The sequence below is a fragment of the Balaenoptera acutorostrata genome, chromosome 11, assembly GCF_949987535.1.
Source record: "Balaenoptera acutorostrata chromosome 11, mBalAcu1.1, whole genome shotgun sequence".
NCBI classification, from domain to species: Eukaryota; Metazoa; Chordata; class Mammalia; order Artiodactyla; family Balaenopteridae; genus Balaenoptera; species Balaenoptera acutorostrata.
Genome location: NC_080074.1, coordinates 14,424,407 through 14,450,450, shown reverse-complemented (window position 1 = coordinate 14,450,450; position 26,044 = coordinate 14,424,407). Strand labels below are relative to the sequence as shown.

The following is a 26,044-nucleotide window of genomic DNA, read 5'->3' as shown; positions in this document are numbered from 1 at the left end:
ATTCCTGGGTCTCCCATGTGGGTGTCACGTCCACAAAGACCTCAGAGTTCCCGGCTGTGGAGAGACCCTTTGTCTGTTGTTTCACTGGTGTTTTTGCTCACTCTGATTCCTCTGCTTGGCAGCTCCCTTCTGACTTCACCTAGTCTGGGCGAGCGTACCCCCTTCTGCAACCACAGGAACGAGCACAGAAGTGATCTGCTGATATGCCTGTCCCCTTGGCCACCGCCCCGAGGTGGGGATGGTGCCTGGCTCCTCCTGGGCCTGCCCTGAGCCTGGCATGGGGGCTGGCGCCGGAGGTCCTCAGCAGACCAGCCGAGAGGCCACCGCTGCCTGCGCGGCCGAGCCCTGGGACCACTCACGTTTTCACTGTTGACGTCAGCCTCGCTGGGGCAGCCGAACAGCTCCCGTCGCAGGAGGTTCCCGTCGTACTCCAGGAAGGTCAGGTAGAGGTTGCGGAAAAACTCCACGTGCTTGTTCTTCACCCGCAGCTTCTTGGGGGAGTTCCAGTGGATGACCTGGCAGGTGACAAGGAGGCAGTCAGGCCGGGACGACCTGTGCTTGTGGGAGGCATGGCTGGGCACTGGTCTGAGTACTACCTGGGGGCCTGCCCATTCATTCATTCAAATTCATTCATTCATTCATTCAAATTCATTCATTCATTCATTCAACATTTGCGGTCCAGGGGTTAAGAGCTAGGGTGCTGAGGCCAGACTGCCTGGGGTCAAATCCTGGTTCTGCTCTAGGTAGTGATTTAATCTTAGGCAGATTACTTAATCTCTCTGTGCCTCAGTTTCCTCACCTGTGAAATGGAATAGTAACAGCTCCTGCCAAGGCCAGTCTTTGAGCTTTCATCTCTTGGCTCCAAACCAGCCTTGTGATGCCGAAGCCAGGACTCTGCCAACCCTACTTCTGCTGTGTCTGCCTGTTCAGCACTGCCAACGGGGGCAGTGAGAGGGAGACAAGGTCTGGAGCGGGAAAAAGGAACTTGCCCCTTCCTGTGTTCCTGTCCCTGCCCCTTTCTCCATGCCAGTGGTGGCACTTCTTTCCTTCAGCAGCAGCTAAGCACACTTTGCAGTTTTTTTCAAAACTCAGATGCAGCGTCATGGTCCTTTGTCCCCCCGCCTGGTGCTGCTCCCTCTGGAGCTGCCTGCTGACCCCAGAGTGTGGCTTCCAGCCCGGAGCTGTAATAATTCCTACCTCTTCCCTCTGTTCCTTCAGCTCCAGGGGTGGGAACTGTTGCCTGCAATTTTCTATTTTCCCTTGTATAGTTACCAAGTGAACACTTTATGTCTAGTTATCATTTTTAAAGATTAAATTCTCTGTTCAAATAATTGGTATGGTTTTTGCCTCCAGCCAGGACTGATGGATGCACGGTCTCCCAGAGCTGCCGTGAAAAAGCAACTCATTAATACAAGTAAAGCACGTAAGTGGTAAGGACACGCGCTCAATACATGCTGGCTCCAACTATTAAGTGCCTACAGTATACGGAGTTGGGAGATGGTCAGAGGCCCCTGCGGGCAGCGCCTGCCCCTGGCTTGCTCACAGTCTGCTGGGGAGTCACGTCCCCAAACAGGTAACAGAAGGCAATCGTGGAGGGAGGATCAAGAAGACATGCAGCTCCAGAATGCTCCGAGAAGCATCTCTTAGAAGGAGGTACCTGTGCTGGGGCTCGAAGGGCCAGCAGGAGCTTCCTGGGGAGACAGGGCCTGGGTGGGGCGAGGGGGGCAGATGTGACTGCAGAGGTGACAGGGGAGATCCTGGCCCCGTGGGACCATGTTCTGAACTCAGACTGCATCACTGGAGATTTTTAAGGGGGGCCAGGGAATTACTAACTCTGGGTTTTGGGAAGATTACTCTGATTGTAATGGAGGAGATGCGAGGGGCAGGGTGGGAGGGGCCAAAGGGGGACCAGGGACGCTGGTTACGAGTCAGCTGTGAAGCCTGGGGGCATGGCTCACCCCCTGGGCTGGGGAAGCATTTCTGCGTGGAACCCTATGTTGCTTCACATTGTTCCACATCCACTGTCTTCCTTTAATCCTCACAATGACCCTAACGAGGAATGCAAATTTAAAGATGAAGAAACTGGGGACTCTCCCTGGCGGTCCAGTGGTTAAGACTATGAGCTTCCAATGCAGGAGGTGCAGGTTCGATCCCTGGTCAGGGAACAAAGATCCCACATGCCACAGGGCGTGGCCAAAAATAAATAAATAAATACATACATACATAAATCTAAAAAAATCAAAAAATTAAAAAAAAAAAGATGAAGAAACTATGCACATGTATCTTGCTCAGGGCCACAAAGCTGGTAAATGTTGGAGCTGGGATTCAAACATAAATCTGAATAAATCTGATTCCAAAGTTCTTTACTCTGTGGAGAACAGGAGACGCCAGGTTCTAAAGACTTTCTTTTTCACGCTGCATCACATTACAGAAGAGACAACATAGCTCTCCTCTTCCCCCACTGGCCCCCCATGGCCCTCACTCTCTCCTCCCACGGCGGGACGGACAGCCTATCTGACCATCTGAGCTGGGGAAACACTGCTCTGTAAGACCAAGCCCCTCTCTCAACGTACAGCAAATAACAGGAAACCTATGTGGTCCAAACCACCTCACGGCTCTCCCCTCATCAGCAAAGGTGTAACAACAGAGCAAGAACTGGGGCTGTCAAACCAGCCTAGGTCTGAATCCCAGCCATCCTCTTCACTAGCTGTGTGTGTCCTTGGGCATCTTGTTGCATTTCCTGGGGCCCCAATTTCCTCATGTGCAAGGAGGGGATCAGTAACCCCAGCTTCACAAAGTGGTTGTAAGAGGGTTACACGAATGCCTGGCACAGTGCCTGCATGTCACAGTTGCTCCATATACGTGGGTTCTCTTCCCCCTCAAAGATGGGACCAATCTGCACCACGAGTGCTCTGCCCTCCTTTCCCTCCTGCCAGCAGGAGGTCCACTGCAGCCGTGAGGAGGGAAGCAGGCATCTCGCACTCAAGAGAGGGCAGAAAGGGACAGCAGACCCTCCTTGGAACGAGGCCACTTGGTGGTGTTTGCATTTCAGGGAAGGATGAGTATACAATGTGCAATTCTCTTCCTGTGCCCTCTGAAGGGTGCGAGAGGGAAGGAGAGGGAAGACTCCCTTGAGAATACACCCAACCCGGGCAGGAGAAGGTCCCGGGCCAGGCATTAAAATAATTGCATGCAAGCTGGTGACACTCATACCCAGTGGGGATCACGTCTCTGCTGTGAAAGATTCTGGTCCTTGCCAAGTGCTGAGCCAGCAGGAAGGCTGATGGATGTGCATCTGACTCAGGAAACCTGGGCTTCTTCAACAGGGAAAAACTTTAACTAAGGGGAAATCAGGGCTGGCCTATGAGTCCCCAGGCAAACAAATCGTCACTTATCATTCACGAATCTACCAGGCACTTTGGAGACACTGTGTCATTAAATGCTCCAAATGAGCCCATTTGAATCCCACTGTGCATTTTACAAAGATGGTACTTGACGTGCCTGTATTTCACAGCTGGTAAGTTGCAGCGCTGAGACACAAACCCAGCTCTGAACCTAAAACCCCCAGGTTCCTGACTGCTATCGAGTTCCATGTCAATGGCCGAGCACTTTACAGGTGCGGAGAGGGAGGCCTGCAGAGGAGAGGCGGCTTGCCCAAGATCACGTGGTGAGTTTGGACCAGGCCAGGGCTGGGACGAGGATGCAGGTCTCCTGGTGCTCCCCGCCCTCCCACTCCAGGTCATCTCTTATCCCATCATGTCTCATCCTGTTCTGTGTCTGCCCAGGTATCTGGGTTTGTGTATCATCTACAGGTAAATACTGAGGTTCTATAACAAGCGTCAAAGGTTAAAGGAAGGTAGGGGGAGAAGACGGTGGGTCACTGGTAGGCCAAGGGGGTTTTAAAAAACCCTGTGAACCTAGCTGCCCTGTAATAGGTAAGCCCACTCGAAGTCTATTAAGGTATATTCAGATTTACCTTTCCACCTAGGTTTTTAATCATCAGAACAGAGAATACTCCATTCCCCTGTGCTAGGCTCCAGAGAAGTAAGTAATATCTATTGTTTACCTAATACCCATTATATGCTAGACATAGGCCAGGGCTGTTATTGTTGTTGTGTGTGCGTGTGTATGTGTGTGTGTGGTTTCACATTCAATCCTCAAAACAACCTGGTAACGTTGTTTCTATTATCATCCCTATTTTACAGACAATAATCCTGAGGGTCCCTCAGCTAGTAAGTAGCCAATCCTAATACAAAATCAGGCCCGTCTTACTCCCACATCTTTTTCTTTCTGCCACACCATCCATCCATCCATCCATCCATCCATCCATCCATCCATCCATCCATTCAGTACTAGAATGAGCACCGACTCTGCGCCAGGCACTGATAGGGGCTGTGATTGCAGAGATGGACACAGAAGATCAAGACTCTCTTTCTGGAACCGACAACTGAGGGGAAGAGGCAGACATCACATAACCGTCCATTTTAAATTACAAGTATGACTTGTGCTTTTAAAGAGAAGCTGTTGGTGATCGTTTCTGGGCTGGGCTACTTCAAGTATAGAGAAACCAAGGCCCAGAGGGACAAAGTCACTTGTCCAGACTCACAGCAGAGGGAGAAGTGGTGCCCAGCTCTGTCTCCCAGGCCAGCGCTCCTCCCACTAAACCACGCACCTGCCTCGGAAACTCCAACTCAGGATGAGTATTGCTGATAATTCTCATCAGCTCATGTCTGACTACTGAGAAATGTCATTTCCTGGTCCCCTGAGGGACAGAATCACCCATCATCGCTGGCTCAGGGCCAGCAAGCTGGTGGTGTAGATGACATACACTGACAAGCTTTCACACACGAGACAAAGTGACACTGGGAATGTGCCCAAAATACGTTTTTGCAAGAAGCTGGTAAGTACACGTGAGTCTATGACGCTTGTGAAAACCGATCATAACTTATTCCACTTGCTGGGACACATCAGCACAGTAATAATTATTATTGTTAATATTAGCAGCCAACATATATTGGATATTTGCTATGTGCCAAGCACTGCTCTGGACATTTCATTTGTCATGGCTCATTTATACTTTACTTAATACTACAAGTATACGCTCATTATCCCATCTTACAGGTAAGGAAAGTTCAGCCAATTGCCCCAGGTTACACAGCTAGAAAGTGGGAGAGTCAGGATTCGAACCCAAAGAGGCAGAGACATGAGGAATCTCTCTCTCTCTTATTTCTCCCATGTCTGTAGTCATCAACTGACTGTTTACAGCAATGAACATGAGATTCTCAGAAGATTACAGGATCAGAAATGAAACCTACTCTCCCCTTCCAAACATAGGCAGGGCACCATCCCTGGGACACGAAGGCTGCTGGGGTGATTTAGGACTTCTCATATACATGGGCTGAACCTCCAGCTTGGGAGGAAGTGGAGAAGGAGGCATCCAGGTTGCATGGCAGGTGGGCTGCAGAAGCTACCAGGCATCAGGGGCCCCAGGGGTGTGATCTGATTGGATCTGAAATGTCTGTAAAGGCTGAGTATATGTACAGACTTGCAGTCAGCCTGCAATGAGCCTCAGAAATTGGTGAAAATTGATTACTATCCAGGAAACTTAAACATCATCTGGGAAGAGAGCAAAAGTCAACGTGATTAAAGGAGAAACGAGAGACTCTATCACCTATCAAGGGCGCAGGAAAAAGCATTTCAAAGACAGAAACAAGACCTCAGTACAAGGACAAGGCTATGGAAAGAGTTTAGCCCATACTCCGGCTTCTCAAGTACTTGGAACCCACAGGGCTCATAAAAATAATTCTGATTTCTTGGCAAAAGTGCCAAGATATCAGAAACTGTGTGCAAATGCCACGTGAATAAGAACATGGGGCTTATGTGTTCCAAGTTACTGAGATAAGGGGTATTTGGAAAATGGGTCTCTGTCTCAAGACCTCTACTGACTTTCTTGGCTCACAGAATAACAACTATCCTCCTTAGACTGGCAGTGAAGCTGCCAGTTGCAAACTGGTTCCCACTTACAATTGCAACTCTAACTCCAGGCTAAAAGAACCTCCTGGTATTTCTTGAACCTGTCTTCCATTACTCAGTGCTTTTGCATATTTTCCCCCTCCCTAGAATATCCTTATTTCTTCTCTACCATATTCATGCCTGCTTGTCCTTCATAGCTGAGCTCAAATGCACCTCTTCTGTAACTCTTTCCCTGACCACTCATGCCAGAAGGTTGCCTCCTAATAGTCTTTCTCTCCACTCTATTCTTCATTCCTAAGAGAACATTCATTTTGTTTGTAGTTGCAATGTCCCTAGCCCCTTTGAGTGGCTCATGATCCATTTAAGATCCAAGCAATCATGATGATTCTTCTGATTTCCCAGACTCCCTTGCAGCTAGGGGTGGCCATGTGACACAGGATTGCTCAAAAAGACACGTGGCAAAGCATATATTTGATTTCTTAATCACAAGGTTCAGATAAGGTGCTGTCTTCCTCCCACCCCACTCACCTTCCTGTTGTGAACAGAGATGTGATGACTGGCACTCTGACAGCCATCCTGTGACTGTGAAGTCAACACACTGCTGATCTACAAACCAGTTCTACAGCTGCTTACTCCAGGACTCTTAGGAAAGAAATTCAAACCCCCCATTTTATTTTAAGCCACTACAAATTGGGTTTTCTGATTCTCACTGTAAGCATTCCTAATATAACACCTAAGGCAGTTGCTGGGTCCTTCCTCAGTGCGCCACAGGCTCTTGTACTTAACTCTATTAGAGAACTCATTGCATGCTCTGGTAATTATTTATTTACATTCCTGCACCTGGCAGCATTGGAATATGAATTTCTGAGCCAGCAGGGACCATGACTTATTATTCTTCCTGAGTGCTATACTGCCTGGCAGGTAGTTAGTATTCAACAGCTGCCCTTTGGTTCAAGAATGGAAATCATGATGATGACATTCTCAACAACCCTCACATTCTGTCTGTCTATAGCAAATCAGTTATAAAAGCCCTATTCATGTGGGCTTTCGGATGGAGAAACATATTCCCCTTTTCTTCATCTAAGGGCCAAACAGCTTGTCATTTTCTTTTGAAGGAATTGAAGCTCCCTCTGTTCTTCCCTTGTCTGGTATTTCAAGGAGAAGGACAATGGTCTCACGAGGGTCTCACGAGTCCCTTTCCTCATCCTCTTCAGGATTATGATGCATGCTAGAAAAGGATGAGCACATGCACTTGATCCCAGCCCCAGCTCCAGCTCTTATCCGCTAGGCGGCCTGCACACAGTTGCCTAGTATCATGGAGACAGTCCCTCACCTATAAAAGGGACATAACAGCAACTGCCTTGCAGTTTGTGGTCAAGACCAGGACTGATGGATTGATGGGCGTGAAGGCATTTCACACGTGCTCATTAAATTACAAAATACATCTGGTTTTAGACTTCATGAGTCATCCACCTTACCAACGAGGAAGGCTGGATGAAGACAGGAAAGGAAAGAGGAATAAGAAATAAGACTTAAAGGAGGAATTGCAGGTGGAGGCAGCCTGGGGCAGAAGGGCAGGATGGGCACAGACAACAGAGCCCAGAGGAGACGCCACGCCAGGGGCCAGGCTCCTCCTGGCTGGACCTCAAGGAGAGGCCCGAACAGGAGGCTTCCAGAAAGGAAAGCACTAAGGTGGGTTTAACATGCTGGGCAGAGATTGGAGAGTGCTAACAGGCAGGGGAGCGAGGCAAAGGTCACCCTTGTTTCTTCCCAACTCTGTCACCCAAACAGCTTAATGCATCTGAACCTCTATCTTCCAATCTGTTCAAAGGAAACAATAATAATACCTGCTTCAGGGGATCCGTGAGACAAGAGATGTAAAGGCACCCACCACGGAGCCCAGAGCAGGCTGGTGTTCAGTGTGTGTGAGTCTCGGGAACATACGTGGTCCGTTCCCATGGGATCTCCTCTAAAGTGACGCTGTCCCTCCGTCTGTATTTAAACCTAGACTGTTGGTTCCTTGAATGCAAGACCTGTGTTTGTCCAACTCTGCATGCACAGTGCCAGGTCCGGTCAACGTTTGCAGACAGCCATGGAATCCACTCCGGTTCTTTTCTTCCCTCCACCAACTGCTAAAGACTCTGTTCCCCCTCTCTCCCTTCTCCTTTCCCATTCCTGACAATTACCAGGTAGTGGCTATTAAATAAAAACAGTGTCCCTGATACTCAAGACTTCAAGCCACAGATGTTCTGTGACTCTTTGCCTCCTTTTACAAAGGTTCCTGTTGTTCCTTGATTTTTTACAAGTCCCAGAAAAAAACAAAATTCTTCCCAGACAAAAATACTACCCAGGAAAGGGGAAGAAAATAGATGAAACTCAGCGATTATTTAGTCCCCTCATCTGGAAAACGTAGACACTTAGGCCAGTGCATGCATCTGAGGCCCCGTCCTATAGCCTATCATTTCTTGTTCTGTCACCTGTAACATTTCTTATTTTTCCCTGCCTGAGGTGCTGGACGTTGTAAAGAGGGAAAAAAACGAGAACAGAAAAATAGATATCTTTGATAATACTCAGGCCTGGGAGGGTCATGAATCCGAGAAGATCCTGCTCTGTTCTCGCATGTTCGTCATGTTTAATGTTTCTGGTTCTTTTGCTATATAATGGGGGTAGCAATCAATTTGAACTGGATTCTGGCCTGTCTGAAGAATTCCGATGGACCTCTGAGAGCAGGAAGTGAGAAAGCGATGCATTCAGTACAAGGATCCTCCATGGCGTTGCCTAATGCGGCTTCTCTGCAGTCATGTGACCTGTGGAAGGTAACCAGCCCAGTGCGCTCCCTCTCTAAGGCATTAATTGCTAAGACTCTATTCACTTTCACTGAGTCCCCACAGGGTCCTCCGGGGAGTGTCTCTGTTGATTTGAGGACAAGGAGGACAGAGGGAAGTGGGTTTCACCTCTAGAGACAGGCAGGGACCCTTCAGCTGAAGGATTCTACCAAGGTTGGTTGAGAAGCCAATTTGGCGGAATGTCAGTAATGCCCCTGGGGGTGGGCACCCCGTGATTCACTGCTTGGTAACTCCAAGAAGTGGGATCCTGGGTTTCCAGGATCCCAGCAGGCATCTTCTGTAGCGGCCTGCTGTTGCTTTTCCGTGTGCCCTGCACCCTTCCTTCACAGATCAAGACCCTGCCTTCTTCCGATGATTCTAACAGGGCTGCCGGTCAGGCCTGACCTGCTAGAGCAAAGGCGTGTGACTCAGGCTGACCAATGAGACATTCCAGACCGTTCGTGGGCATGAGTCCCATGCAGGGTCAACAGAGTTGCTCTGCAGAGTCATGGAGGGAAAGAGGGTCTCTCTTTTCAATATGGGATCATGTGTGCTAGTCACTCTTATGTCCCCTTGCTTTCATTTCTTCATAGCATGTTTTCCTGCCTGAAATGACCAATTTGATCATTTGTTGCCCTGTTTGATATCTGTATTCTGCACTAGAATGTAAGCTGGGGAGAGCAGGGCCTGCACTGTCTGCTTTTCCACGTATAGCCAGTGCTTGGAACAGTGCCTGGTCCACAGCAAGCGTGCAATATGTATTTGCTGAATGACGAGGCTCTACATACTGGCTGGGGAGGCTGCCAGAAGTCACCCTGCCATGACAGAGAAAGCAGAGGCAGAAAGAAAACAAGACAGAGGGACAGAGAGAGGAGGAGAGGGAGTGAGGTCTTATGTCATCTGAGCTCCCATATCTAACTGTGTCAATGCAGAGGGCAGGATACTGAGCCCTCGCATACTGAAATGTACTGAGGAATAAACCTGGCTAAGTGTTCTACCAATCATACTATATCTATTTTAGTGCATTTATTAATATTATTTAATGATAACAATAATTTTAACTAAAATAACTCATAAAATGAACAAAGGACTTAAAAAGAGCCCTGCATTATTATTATTATTAACCCAAAGTACAAAATAAATACATGTGAGTCCTTGGGGTTATGAATACATGATGTAAGAAATAAATATAATTGGGGGAAAGAGACAAATCTCCCTAGAGAAGAACCCCAATGATGTACAGTGGATTCTACCCCCTCCCAGGAAGTGAAACTTAATCTCCTCACTTCCAGTGTGGGGTAGATAAGTGACTCACCTCCAAAAAAGGAAGAAGGAAAGGGAAACATAGTAACTTTACAGTGGAGAAGCCTGAAAAGACCACCTTAGCCAAAGAAAGGCGGTTAGTATCCTTAATAGTAACATGTGTGGTACAGTACATGCCTTGGAAGTATCAAGGTCAGTCATGAAAAAACAAAGACAGACTGAGAAACTGTCAGAGACCAAAGGAGACTAAGGAAGCAGGACATGAATGGAAAAACTGGTGAAATGCAGCTAAAGCCTGACGTTTAGTAATAGCAATACACCAATGTTGGTGTGTCAGTTTTGACAAGTTCACCATTGTTACATAAGACGTTAACATCAGGGGAAACTGGATGGGGCACACGGGACTCTACGTACTACGTTTACAATTTTTCTGCAGGTCTAAAATTCTTCCAAATAAAAGTGTATTATTAAAAACACAAACCAGTTCTACAAAGAAACGAGAGGTTGAGAATACTAGTAACACAAGCTTTTGGGACCAGCAAGAAAACAGCTGAGCTGACACTTCTGCTCCCAATATAAGCTCTTCCTTAGCTACATCTCCAAGTAGAGAAATGCCCATCTAATTAGATCTGACAAGAAGTTGGTTAAAAAAAAAATTAAATCCTCAAGACTATTTCAGAAACCATTTATAACCATGATCGTTAAGGAAGAACTTCACCCCAAGTGTGTATTATGCCTTGAGATATTACTTAATGTTAGTACAGAGATGCATGATGAGCAAGACATTTAAAAACAAAGCATCCAGAATATAAAGACGAGCCTCCATAAATTTTTGATGACGTTTAAAGTCTTGAAATTTACAAGGTTTCACTAAACCCCATGAAAAGAGTTCTGCAGTCTCTTTGGAGATTTCATACATCAAAATGAAAGATAATAAAATCCAATAAGGAAAACACTTGTTTTTCCTGCCTTGGCAAAAATGGCTGGAAAAACACACAGAAGATAATCTGGTAACAAATGAAGTAAATTCCTGGGTCAGCAAATATTATAGGAAGAGTCCTAGAAAACAAATGATGAAAGCCTGGAGAAACTAGTATTAGAACAAATTACATGGGTGATTTGCTATAGAGTTAAATCAAAGTACAGAGGATTCTGACATGCGTCATCTTATGCTATTTGCAAGACTCTGTTCAGAAAATGAAATACACAAAGAACAACTTTTCAGTGAGCACTAAACGAAAGATGTCCTGGGGAAGTGATATTCTGAGCAGTGAATTCCTACTTTAATGATGGTAATGTTTTATGAAGCGTGCATATGTGAAATGACTGAAGGTACAGCTGCTTTAACTGGAATAACGAAAGGATACCAAGAAAAGTTACAGAGAGAGTGCCCCACACTGAATTCCTTTACTGTATCACTGATAGGCAAGTTTGCAACAAAACACTGGAAGCCAGTGTGCATTAGTACTATTAGATGTCGTTGATTTGGTTAACTTTATAAAGACTGAAAATATAGAATTTTTACAATACTTTCTAAAGACGTGAGGAATGACAATGAAAATCTTCTGTCCAACATAGAGCTTAGCTGGTTAACTCACGGCAAAGGACTTATAATAAATGGCATACGTAAAGATGATTTATGCATTTCTGTTTTTACGAAAAAATGGTTGTCGGTGCTATGCTATCTCACGCTTTTGGGAAAAAACACACACACCTGAATCCGACCCTTCAATGTAAAGGTGATGAATGGAAAAGTAACTACTTTTACAAAGAACCTGTAATATAGATGGAACTTTTAGAAATAAATATTTGAAATTGTTTTCCTCATTATAGGGATTTTTAGGCAAAAATGTTGTTCCCTATCAAAACCCTCATTTCCACATTCCTAGAAACGTCAGTGGTTTGATGTCCATAATTACCAAATACTGCTTAGTGGATGCTCCCCTCTCTCAGAATCCTTTTCCTTCTTAATAGGGCCCAGATTATCCAGGGAAATGTTTCTTACAGTGGGCTTCTGAAGAACCTGTTCCACAAGGCATTCCATGGTCATGGTTCTGGGTGTTGACATAGAATACGTGGGGGAAATGCTGGGGAATCAATAAAATCGATCAGATTTCCTTGCTGCAGGATATCATAATAGGGTATCTGGTACAGTATATGGTACACGGAACTCCTCTCTCCCCACCCCTCCCCAGCTCTCCTGTTAGTGTTTTAAAGAAATCTCACTAACAGTTCTTAGAACTGTTTAGATACGTACTCCACAAAGTGCTATTATTGAAGGGCGAATTCTCCAGAGCCATGGCCTTGCTTCTAGGGATCTTGTTGATGTTTCCAGGAATAAATGCATCTGAACTTCATCAGCTATGCGTAACCAAGCCAGTGACGGATAACTTAAATCAATAACAACCAAAGGAGTTCAGTTCTAAAAATTACCACATAAGCCAAGAATGGGTGAGTGTTGAGGCAAAGACAAAAGACTAAAGCTTAAAGCACCCAAAGTCCCCTCCACTGAGCGGGTCGTTCTCCAGCACAGTATCAGGGCACAAGATGACGAGACACACACCAGTGCTTAACCTTGGGCAAGCCATTTCCCCTCTGTGGGTTCCTGCTTCCGGTCTGTGAAATGTGAGCATTGGAATGGATGAGCAAGAAGATCCCTTGTTTACAGGTTTTGCCTACCAGCTGACTGAAAATTACCCCAAGAGAGTGGGAACAATACTGACAGATTATTAATAATAAGAATTCAAAAAGAGTCATGTACCCCAATGTTCACTGCAGCACTATTTACAATAGTGAGGACGTGGAAGCATACTAAATACCCATCGACAGACGAATGGATAAAGAAGATGTGGCACATATATACAATGGAATATTACTCAGCCATGAAAAGGAATGAAATTGAGTTATTTGTAATGAGGTGGATGGGCTCAGAGTCTGTTATACAGAGTGAAGTAAGTCAGAAGGAGAAAAACAAATACCACATGCTAACGCACATATATGGAATCTAAAGAAACGGTACTGATGAACCTAGTGGCAGGGCAGGAATAAAGACGCAGCCGTAGAGAATGGACCTGAGGACACAGGGAGGGGGAAGGGGAAGCTGGGACGAAGTGAGAGAGTGGCATGGACATATACACACTACCAAATGTAAAATAGATAGCTAGTGGGAAGCAGCCGCATAGCACAAGGAGATCAGCTCGGTGCTTTGTGACCACCTAGAGGGGTGGGATAGGGAGGGTGGGAGGAGGCTCAAGAGGGAGGGGATATGGGGATATATGTATACATATAGCTGATTCACTTTGCTGTACAGCAGAAACTAACACAACATTGTAAAGCAATTATACTCCAATAAAGATATAAAAAAAATACTAAGAATACTAGGCGTAACAGATACATACTACTGTATATAAAACAGATAAACAACAAGGACCTATTGTATAGCACAGGGAACTATTTATATTCAGTATCTTGTAATAACCTATAATGGAAAAGAATGTGAAAAAGAATATATATATATATTCAGTTTTGCTGTATACCTGAAACTAACACAACACTGTAAATCAACTATACTTTAATTTTTAAAAAAACACAAAAAAACAAACCAAAAAGAATACTAGGCTTACTACATGTCTCATAACCCTGTACTAATATATCACCCCTTTTCATCTTTACATCTCCTCTACAGAGTGATTACTGCCCCACTTTCTCAGATGACGACAAGGTGAAGAGAGGGTAAGTAGCTCAGCGACAGCCCTGCAGCCTGGCCCACAGTGGGTGTTCTGCAGTTTGCTGCGTGAACGGGCGATTCCCAGGTATGAGCCCTAGAGCGATGGTGTCAAAAGACAGACTACTTGGACAGGGGCCAGCTGCCTCATATTTAATCCCAGAACTCCTCGGGCTTACCAGTTGCAGCGGTGCACAGAGACAAGAAAACACTTAAGAGTCCTCGGACTTGGGTCATGCAATGAAATCAAACAGGCACTGGCCTGAAGTAAAGAGAGGTCTGGTTGGAAGGTGGTAATTCTAAATTTTAGATCTTCTTCCCCAAAGCAACTGTTTTTCCTTCCTCAATCCATCCTAATCCTCCAAAATCAACCTTACCATTCATCATTCTTAGTACCCTCTCTCTGCCTTCCCCTGCCTCATTTTTCACTGCAGCCAGCTTAGCTATGGCAAGCTCAATACGCTAATACATGGTGGTCCCCCATCTTCCTCAAAAGATGTGAAATCTGACACCTCTTTAAGTATTATAAAATGTTTTAAAACTTGAGTTATGTGATACTCCTTTTATGCAAATACTACAGATTGCCTCTGGAACACACATCATTTCCCCATATGGATGGCATGTTTTCTCTTGGTTTTTCTCCTCTCCTTTAGGGTTTTTCTTTTAAGTGCACGCAGCTCCCAATTCAAAAATTCAGGCTCTGTGCCTGCTGCTTCAAATTCACATGTTCTTTCAAGGAGAGAATGTTATATTAAGGGTCTCTGTCCTGGAGTTAGCCCTCAAAAACGCACTTAATTTAAAGAGGGCTCACACACGACAATCCTATAGAATCATTATCTCACGTAAAATACTTTCCTGGGAAAATACATTCAGGTGGGAACTCAGCCCCAAGTCAGAAGAAAGAACCTTGGACTGAGAGTAAGACAGACACGAGTTCGAATCTCAGCTCTGTCGTATTGAGCTGTGGGATTTGGGGCAAGTAAGTGACTAGTCTGTACGATTCTTAATTTTCTGATTTATAAAACAGACGGAACAATATTCACCCTGTGAGACTTTTGTCAAGATTAAGTGACACCATACTTGGAGCACCATTCCCACCCAACTGACCTGGAATATGCCATTTCATCCTCTGGGGTCCTGGTCACAGGACCAGGACCCCAAAGGATGAGATGTGTTTCCTGTCAATCCCAGAAAGGGATCAGTGCATTCTGGGCAGCTGTTTCTGTAGTAATGGCGTGGTCCCTGTTGCTTGCCCACCCAGCTTCCGGTTTACTCTTTCTAACTTGCATGTGAGTTTCCACTCCCCATTCTCCAGGGCTCTAAGTAGGGGAGGGATGGAGGGAGGACTGGGCAGAGGGCCAGCCAGGGTGTTTGGGGGCTGAAGAGTGATGTGAGGGCAGAAGATGAGGAAGCAGCGGAATTTGGATATCAAGATTCAGCTCAGACCTCCTGTAGCGATCCCTGCAAGGTACAGCCTGCGTCCCGCTCCCAACTAGACAGGGCTCCTCCAGCTGCCTTCACTTAGCAGGCTGCACTGGGATTTTCTGTTTCCTTACTGGTTAGTTCTAAATAGTCTGTGACCTTCCCAAGGGCAGGAACCATGGCTTACTCAGCCCTGGGCTCCAGTAACTCTCACAGACCTGAGGACTGGACCCACTGCTTGCCACTTCCTGGCCATCACCCACTATTTCTGACCAGGGCTTCCTTCTCTAACAAACAGTCTACTAAAGACTCAAGGACTAGACACGATTTCCTGGAATCTCTTGCAATCTCCAGGCTCTAAGCCAGCACACAGCTTCTTTGCTGGTCTCCTGAGTCTGCACTCCTGGTGAAGGAATAAAGAGCTGCTCCTTTGGGTCCCTCTCTTTTAATTTAAGACTCAGCCAGGGAAGGCTGAGTCATCAAGCTTTAGGACTGAAGAGATAAAAATGGAGGTCTTGGAAACATAAAAGACTGAGGTAAGGTCAAGTGCATTTCTACGGAGCACTCAAGGGGCCTGGCTGAGAACGGGGCCAAGAATAATGGTCTCCATTTTATCGAGGATTTTGTAACTGAGCCTGAGAGGTTAAGTGAGTTACTCAAGTCCTTCAGCTGGTAAGAGGTAGAACTGTCATTAGACTTTACAGGATTGCTTGGCTCCAAAAGCCTAGATACTTCTTCTTCTGCCTCCTCAATGAAACCACTCCTCCTCTTAGATGTTCTCTTAACCGACCTATACTCAGCACAAAGTTGTCAGCTGACACCCAGGGCAGGCTAGATGCCAAGGCTGGTAAACTCCTCTCTGGCAGGAAGTGGGAGCCTGTCTGCAGCTACACCTGAGCCCTATGTTATCAGGAGGGAGCTGTGTTTGTTACCAAATGTGTTTTTATGCCACTTCAAATGTAATTGGAAATGAAATTAAACATTCTTTGAATTAGGTGAGAGTTGCTATTTCCATGAAAGGCAAGATAAACATTCTGGAACAACTCGATAAAAAGAAGTTCTTAAAAAAAAAAAAAATTGGCTGTCGGATTAGGCATGGGTGAGATGACTATATAAGAGTGAGGGAAATGCAAAAGTCCAGGACTGCCTTTCACTTGCTTTGTGAGAGTCCTTAAGTTCTTGCTCAACTTGAAAGGACCCTGAGAACCACAGAGGAACAGATGGAGAGTCACTTAAGTGACCTTACAGCACAATCAGCCACAAAAAGACCTGGCCCTGGATTTGCCCAAAAGGACAGTCAAGGTTAATACAGTTTTATGAGTCTTGCTTAAACTGACGTTTCCTATCAGCTGACCCAGCACAGGTCCCTGTGGATCCCACAGGTGAGCTTCTTAGATTGGCTACCCTTTGGGGCAACAGTGTAAGTTAATGGAGAGCAGAGTTCAGGGTACCCTGGATACTCCCCAGGGAGGGACATAATAACTAGCAAACAGGAGGTTCCTTCATAGATGCTGAACACAATGAAAAAAAGTGGGGGAGGAAGAGAAGAAAGAAAATTAAGAAGAAAGAAAACAACAAAGATACACCTTTCCCAGGAATCTGAGGCCCAGGTTGGCCTGGAGGGACCTACAGACATGCTGTGTTCTTGGACCAGCTCTCCAGGCTCTTCACCAATGTCCAGACCCTGATATGACCCAGAGGGTGGTGCTCAGGCCTTCCAGCCTCTCTGCCTCATCCCCTAATCCTCTCCCCACCTCCAGGGCAGCTCCCCTTTCATATATTGCCTGTATTTCAGGGTTCTGTGTCAGATTGTGTTAGATAAGCTATCAGTGATAAAATGACTTCTGTTTTAGGTTTATCTAAAAAGATATGGGGGGGATTAACCAAGATGGCAGAGTAGAAGGACGTGCTCTCACTCCCTCTTGCGAGAGCACCAGAATCACAACTGGCTGCTGGACAATCATCGACAGGAAGACACTAGACTTCACCAAGGAGGATACCCCACCTCCAAGGACAGAGGAGAAGCCACAGTGAGATGGTAGGAGGGGCGCAATCAGAGCAAAATCAAATCCCATAACTGCTGGGTGGGTGACTCACAGACTGGCGAACACTTATACCACAGAAGTCCACCCACTGGAGTGAAGGTTCTGAGCCCCACGTCAGGCTTCCCAACCTGGGGGTCCGGCAACGGGAGGAGGAATTCCTAGAGAATCAGACTTTGAAGCCTAGTGGGAATTGACTGCCGGACTTCGACAGGACTGGGGGAAACAGAGACCCCACTCTTGGAGGGTGCACACGGAATAGTGTGCGCGTCGGGACCCGGGGGAAGGAGCAGTGACCCTGGGGGAGACTGAACCAGACCTACCTGCTAGTGTTGGAGGGTCTCCTGCAGAGGCGGGGGCTGGCTCTGTTTCACCATGGGGACAAGGACACTGGCAGCGGAGGTTCTGGGAAGTACTCCTTGGCATGAGCCCTCCCAGAGTCTGCCATTAGCCCCACCAAAGAGCCCAGGTAGGCTCCACTGTTGGGTTGCCTCAGGCAAAACAACCAACAGAGAGGGAACCCAGCCCCACCCATCAACAGTCAAGTGGATTAAAGTTTTACGGAGCTCTGACCGCCACAGCAACAGTCAGCTCTACCCACCACCAGAGCCTCCCATCAAGCCTCTTAGATAGCCTCAACCACCAGAGGGCAGACAGCAGAAGCAAGAAAAACTACAATCCTGCAGCCTGTGGAACAAAAACCACATTTACAGAAAGATAGACAAGATGAAAAGGCAGAGGGCTATATACCAGATGAAGGAACAAGAAAAAACCCCAGAAAAACAACTAAATGAAGTGGAGATAGGTAACCTTCCAAAAAAAGAATTCAGAATAATGACAGTGAAGATGATCCAGGACCTCGAAATAAGAATGGAGGCAAAGATTGAGAAGATGCAAGAAATGATTAACAAAGACCTATCAGAATTAAAGACAAACAGAGATGACCAATACAATAACTGAAATGAAAACTACACTAGAAGGAATCAATAGCAGAATAACTGAGGCAGAAGAACGGATAAGTGACCTGGAAGACAGAATGGTGGAATTCACTGCTGCGGAACAGATTAAAGAAAAAAGAATGAAAATAAATGAAGACAGCCTAAGAGACCTCTGGGACAACATTAAACGCAACAACATTCGCATTATAGGGGTCCCAGAAGGAGAAAAGAGAGAGAAAGGACCAGAGAAAATATTTGAGGAGCTTATAGTCGAAAACTTCCCTAACATGGGAAAGGAAATAGCCACCCAAGTCCAGGAAGCACAGAGAGTCCCATACAGGGTAAACCCAAGGAGAAACATGCCGAGACACATAGTAATCAAAGTGGAAAAAATTAAAGACACAGAAAAATTACTGAAAGCAGCAAGGGAAAAACGACAAATAACATACAAGGGAACTCCCATAAGGTTAACAGCTGATTTCTCAGCAGAAACTCTACAAGCCAGAAGGGAGTGGCATGATATACTTAAAGTGATGAAAGGGAAGAACCTACAACCAAGATTACTCTACCCGGCAAGGATCTCATTCAGATTTGATGGAGATATCAAAAGCTTTACAGACAAGCAAAAGCTAAGAGAATTCAGTACCACCAAACCAGCTCTACAACAAATGCTAAAGGAACTTCTCTAAGTGGGAAACACAAGAGAAGAAAAGGAAACAATCTCAAAACAATTAAGAAAATGGTCATAGGAACATACATATCGTTAATTACCTTAAACGTGAATGGGTTAATGCTCCAACAAAAAGACACAGGCTTGCTGAAGGGATACAAAAACAAGACCCATATATATGCTGTCTACAAGAGACCCACTTTAGACCTAGGGACACATACAGACTGAAAGTGAGGGGATGGAAAAAGATATTCCATGCAAATGGAAATCAAAAGAAAGTAGCTATACTCATATCAGATAAAATAGACTTTAAAATAAAGAATGTTACAAGAGACAAGGAAGGACACTACATAATGATCCAGGGATCAATCCAAGAAGAAGATGTAACAATTATAAATATATATGTACCCAACATAGGAGCACCTCAATACATAAGGTAACTGTTAACAGCTATAAAAGAGGAAATTGACAGTAACACAATAATAGTGGGGGACTTTAACACCTCACTTACACTAATGGACATATCATCCAAAATGAAAATAAATAAGGAAACAGAAACTTTAAATGACACAATAGACCAGATAGATTTAATTGATATTTATAGGACATTCCATCCAAAAACAGCAGATTACACTTTCTTCTCAAGTGCGCACGGAACATTCTCCAGGGTAGATCACATCTTGGGTCACAAATCAAGCCTCAGTAAATTTAACAAAATTGAAATCATATCAAGCATCTTTTCTGACCACAACGCTATGAGATTAGAAATGAATTACAGGGAAAAAAATGTAAAAAACACAAACACATGGAGGCTAAACAATACGTTACTAAATAACCAAGAGATCACTGAAGAAATCAAAGAGGAAATCAAAAAATACCTAGAGACAAATGACAATGAAAACACGACGACCCAAAACCTATGGGATGCAGCAAAAGCAGTTCTAAGAGGGAAGTTTATAGCTATACAAGCCTACCTAAAGAAACAAGAAAAATCTCAAGTAAACAATCTAACCTTACACCTAAAGAAACTAGAACAAACAAAACCCAAAGTTAGCAGAAGGAAAGAAATCATAAAGATCAGAGCAGAAATAAATGAAATAGAAACAAAGAAAACAATAGCAAAGATCAATAGAACTAAAAGCTGGTTCTTTGAGAAGACAAACAAAATTGATAAGCCATTAGCCAGACTCATCAAGAAAAAGAGGGAGAGGACTCAAATCAATAAAATCAGAAATGAAAAAGGAGAAGTTACAAGAGACACCGCAGAAATACAAAGCATCCTAAGAGATTACTACAAGCAACTTTATGCCAATAAAATGGACAACCTGGAAGAAATGGACAAATTCTTAGAAAGGTATAACCTTCCAAGACTGAACCAGGAAGAAGCAGAAACTATGAACAGACCAATCACAAGTAATGAAATTGAAACTGTGATTAAAAATCTTCCAACAAACAAAAGTCCAGGACCAGATGGATTCACAGGTGAATTCAATCAAACATTTAGAGAAGAGCTAACACCCATCCTTCTCAAACTCTTCCAAAACACTGCAGAAGAAGGAACATTCTCAAACTCATTCTATGAGGCCACCATTACCCTGATACCAAAACCAGACAAAGACACTACAAAAAAAGAAAATTACAGACCAATATCACTGATGAATATAGATGCAAAAATCCTCAACAAAACACTAGCAAACAGAATCCAACAACACATTAAAAGGATCATACACCGTGATCAAGTGGGATTTATCCCAGGGATGCAAGGATTCTTCAATATACACAAAACAATCAATGTGATACACCATATTAGCAAATTGAAGAATAAAAACCATATGATCATCTCAATAGATGCAGAAAAAGCTTTTGACAACATTCAACACCCATTTATGATAAAAACTCTCCAGAAAGTGGGCATAGAGGGAACCTACCTCAACATAATAAAGGCCATATACGACAAACCCACAGCAAACATCATTCTCAATGGTGAAAAACTGAAAGCATTTCCTCTAAGATCAGGAACGAGACAAGGATGTCCACTCTCACCACTATTATTCAACATAGTTCTGGAAGTCCTAGCCACGGCAATCAGAGAAGAAAAAGAAATAAAAGGAATACAAATTGGAAAAGAAGAAGTAAAGCTGTCACTGTTTGCAGATGACATGATACTATACATAGAGAATCCTAAAACTGCCACCAGAAAACTGCTAGAGCTAATTAATGAATATGGTAAAGTTTCAGGATACAAAATTAATGCACAGAAATCTCTTGCATTCCTATACACTAATGATGAAAAATCTGAAAGAGAAATTATGGAAACACTCCCATTTACCACTGCAACAAAAAGAATAAAATACCTAGGAATAAACCTGCCTAGGGAGACAAAAGACCTGTATGCAGAAAACTATAAGATACTGATGAAAGAAATTAAAGATAATACCAACAGATTGAGAGATATACCATGTTCTTGGATTGGAAGAATCCATATTGTGAAAATGACTACACTACCCAAAGCAATCTACAGATTCAATGCAATCCCTATCAAATTAGCAATGGCATTTTTTATGGAACTAGAACAAAAAATCTTAAAATTTATATGGAGACACAAAAGACCCCGAATAGCCACAGCAGTCTTGAGGGAAAAAAACGGAGCAGGAGGAATCAGACTCCCTGACTTCAGACTATACTACAAAGCTACAGTAATCAAGACAATATGGTACTGGCACAAAAACAGAAACATAGATCAATGGAACAAGATCGAAAGCCCAGAGATAAACCCACACACCTATGGTCAACTAATCTATGACAAAGGAGGCAAAGATATACAATGGAGAAAAGACAGTCTCTTCAATAAGTGGTGCTGGGAAAACTGGACAGTTACAGGTAAAAGAATGAAATTAGAATACTCCCTAACACCATACACAAAAATAAACTCAAAATGGATTAGAGACCTAAATGTAAGACTGGACACTATAAAACTCTTAGAGGAAAACATAGGAAGAACACTCTTTGACATAAATCACAGCAAGATCTTTTTTGATCCACCTCCTAGAGTAATGGAAATAAAAACAAAAATAAACAAATGGGACCTAATGAAACTTAAAAGCTTTTGCACAGCAAAGGAAACCATAAACAAGACGAAAAGACAACCCTCAGAATGGGAGAAAATATTTGCAAACGAATCAACGGACAAAGGATTAATCTCCAAAATATATAAACAGCTCATTCAGCTCAGTATTAAAGAAACAAACACCCTAATCCAAAAACGGGCAGAAGACCTAAATAGACATTTCTCCAAAGAAGACATACAGATGGCCAAGAAGCACATGAAAAGATGCTCACATCACTAATTATTAGAGAAATGCAAATCAAAACTACAATGAGATATCACCTTACACCAGTTAGAATGGGCATCATCAGAAAATCTACAAACAACAAATGCTGGAGAGGGTGTGGAGAAAAGGGAACCCTCTTGCACTGTTGGTGGGAATGTAAACTGATTCAGCCACTATGGAGAACAATATGGAGGTTCCTTAAAAAACTAAAAATAGAATTACCATATGACCCAGCAATCCCACGACTGGGCATATACCCAGAGAAAACCGTAATTCAAAAAGACACATGCACCCGAATGTTCATTGCAGCACTATTTACAATAGCCAGGTCATGGAAGCAACCTAAATGCCCATCAACAGACGAATGGATAAAGAAGTTGTGGTACATATATACAATGGAATATTACTCAGCCATAAAAAGGAACAAAACTGAGTCATTTGTTGAGACGTGGATGGATCTAGAGACTGTCATACAGAGTGAAGTAAGTCAGAAAGAGAAAAACAAATATCGTATATTAACACATGTATGTGGAACCTAGAAAAATGGTACAGATGAGCCGGTTTGCAGGGCAGAAGTTGAGACACAGATGTAGAGAATGGACATATGGACACCAAGGGGGGAGAACTGCGGTGGGGTGGGGATGCTGGTGTGCTGAATTGGGCGATTGGGATTGACATGTATACACTGATGTGTATAAAATTGATGACTAATAAGAACCTGCAGTATAAAAAAACAAACAACTAATACTAAACTTTCATTGGGTTATTTGTATGGAAATATGTTAATATAAATGTTTCAGACATTACATGAAATTTCTAAAAATCTTATATGTTCTGGTGTAATGTTATAAGTCATAATCCTAGTTATTACTTTAAAATGTATATCTCAGAAATAACTAATTTTCTTGTCAACTGCATTGTTATGAACTTTCATCAAATCTTTAACCGTGGTCATTTTTAAGTCTTTTGTCATTTACAGACAGTTCTGGGTGTACTCTGATGCTTTTGCAAATATGTTCCTATAAAAGGGTTTCATCTTCAAGAAATTCATGGAAAAGACTCTGACAAGTACAGGTTTCTGGTAACTGACTGTACTGCTGAACTGAATAAATAAGCATTTTCAGAACTCTAATGAAAAACTGATGAACTCATAAAAGTGCTAACAAAAGATCAAGATGAAAAAAAAAATTAATTACATGGGACTGAGTGAACTGATGAGGATGAGTATAATTTTTGTGACTTTCTGTTTGAATTAAAAAAAAAAATCCCACAAGGACTCAGAGGCAAAGAATATACAAATCAATTTTCACTGCAAAGTAAAGGAGCTGCTACAGTGGAGGATTACTGGACTGAATGTCAATATTATGACACAGTATGAGTGTGTTTCATGTTTGGTAATTGCAATCATTGTTGCTTTTGTTGTGGTCATCCATGTACAATGCTTGGTGTCAGTCTATTTATCTCTTGTAAAAATAAAATACTGTGTGTGTGTGTGTGTGTGTGTGTGTGTGTGTGTGTGTGTGTGTGTGTGTGTGTGAAAAAAAGATGGATTAAACTTGGTTTAAATCTATCTTCATGGTTTTGTCATTTAATGGAAACTCCTCTATTCACATATAGAAGAGGCTGCCAAAGGGGGTTCACAAATTGTTTCATTTGATAGGTTCAAAGTGACAATAATTAAGCAACACTAAGCAATGCCAAAGAGGCACAGCCATCTGCTACGCCAGCACCTAAGCTCTACGTGACCAATGGCTTTGTCTGTTTAGTTTCCTGCGGCATCACTAGGACCTGTAACAGTACCTGGCATATAGTAATCACTCAATAAATACGGCAGCATGAACACATTGGTATGTATGTGGTGGGCAGATGGGACATACACTTGGAGACCAAGCTTTGTTGGCATCTATAAAACATAAAAGTTGAAAGTTTGCAAATGAAGAGTCTCCTCTAATTTATGAAGCTTTTTCTTTTCCTTTTTGTGGCTGCCAATTTAGAGGTGCTCAGAAATCATGCCAAATATACTGGCTTATGACTGGTTTCTTTAATGAAACTCATAATCCTCCTAAAAACAATCAGTTTCATAGGACACTTGCCAAGGTCCTTCTACCTCCAGATTTTTTTTAAAAAATTTATTTTATTTTTATTTATTTTTGGCTGTGTTGGGTCTTCGTTGCTGTGTGCGGGCTTTCTCTGGTTGCGGAGAGCGGGGGTTACTCTTCGTTGCAGTGCGCAGGCCTCTCATTGCGGTGGCTTCTCTTGTTGAGAAGTACGGGCTCTAGGGGCGCGGGCTTCAGTAGTTGTGGCTCGCAGGCTCTAGAGCGCAAGCTCAGTAGTTGTGGTGCATGGGCTTAGCTGCTCTGCGGCATGTGGGATCTACCTGGACCAGGGTTCAAACTCGTGTCCCCTGCACTGGCAGGCGGATTCTTAACCACTGCACCACCAGGAAAGCCCCAGATTTTTTTTTATTGTGGTAAAATATACATACAATTTACCATTTTAACCATTTTTAAGTGTATAGTTCAGTGCCCTTAAGTACATTTACATTGTTGTACAACCATCACCGCTATCCATCTCCAGAACTTTTTCATCATCCTATACTCAAACTCTGTACCCATTAACCCCATATTCTCCCCTCACCCCAGCCCCTAGTAACCTTTATTCTACTTCCTGTGTCTATGAATTTGAGTATTTTAGTTATCTCATATAAGTGGAGTCATACAATATTTGTCCTTTTGTGTTTGGAGTATTTCACTTAGCATGTCTTCAAAGGTCATCCACGTTATAGGCTGACAGAATTTCCTTCCTTTTTCAATAAGGCCTGCCAAGGCTTTTAGTTGTACTGATTTTTGTGGAATTTTATTGTTTTTCTTTTTGATATGAAAATAAGACTTGAGCTTTTAACTCTACTGTGCCGCTGCCTAGTCAAACAATGCCATTTATTATGAGGACACATGGCCTGACTTCAATCTGTCACCATTTGCCTGCTGGTAGCTGGCAGAGTGCTTTCTGCAGGAAGTCATCCAAGTCTCAATTTTTGACCACTTACATCCAAGCCCTAGATTGTAAAATAGGTATTACTTCAAGTTTACAATATGGTGCCAAAGTGTTTTCCCAACTTGGTTGTATACATTTACACTCCCATCAACAGTACAGGGGAGTTCCTACTGATAAATGAGACTTCATTAGTACCACTTTTTCAATTATTTGTGGTCTTAATTTTCACTTCCCTGATTAACAAAGAGGTTGTACATCTTTTCAAGTGTTTATTGGCCATTTTCTTTGCAATTCTGTGAAATGAATTTATATTTTACACATTCCTCTTAAAAATTAAAAATTTTTGTATACTTTGTTTACTAGTCCTTTGTCAGTTGTGTATGTTGAAATGTTTTTTTCTTTTCTCTTTTTGATGCCACTTTGATGGAGTTATTAATTTCAATGTGGTTGAATTCATTGACCCTTTCATTTATGATATATGCTTTTGGTGTTTTCCCTATTCTAAGGTCATAGGCTAATTTCCTAATTTTTAAAAAATCAACATTTAATTTGGCCTTTCCCTTTGAAGTCTCTAATCCATTGGAGTAAGTTTTGTATATGGTGTGAGACAGGGACCCATTTTCAGTTTTTCCTGATTATCATACATAATCAGGTGTCTCAACACCATTTATGGAAAATTACATCCTTTCTCCAATGGCCAGCAATGCCACCTTGTCATGTGTCAAATTTCCATAAATGTGTGGGTGTTCGTGGGCACCCTATTGTTTTCTTTTAATTATTTAGCAGAACCCTAAGCAAATGCTCAGCAAAAGTTTGCTGTAGGTTTTCAGTAGATTCTGTTCATAAGAGGTTTTGTCACAA

General features: G+C 43.4%; 1 protein-coding gene across 4 annotated transcripts in view; it reads right to left on the bottom strand.

Moving 5' to 3' along the window:
• LARGE1 (LARGE xylosyl- and glucuronyltransferase 1) overlaps nucleotides 1–26,044 on the bottom strand; it is a 604,481-nt gene that overhangs the window by 56,298 nt on the left and 522,139 nt on the right. For all 4 annotated transcript variants that reach the window (XM_007165714.3, XM_057556600.1, XM_057556598.1 and 1 more), the window contains exon 10: nucleotides 360–515. In XM_007165714.3, coding sequence (XP_007165776.2) covers nucleotides 360–515 — 156 coding nt within the window. The remainder of the gene's footprint in view (nucleotides 1–359; nucleotides 516–26,044) is intronic.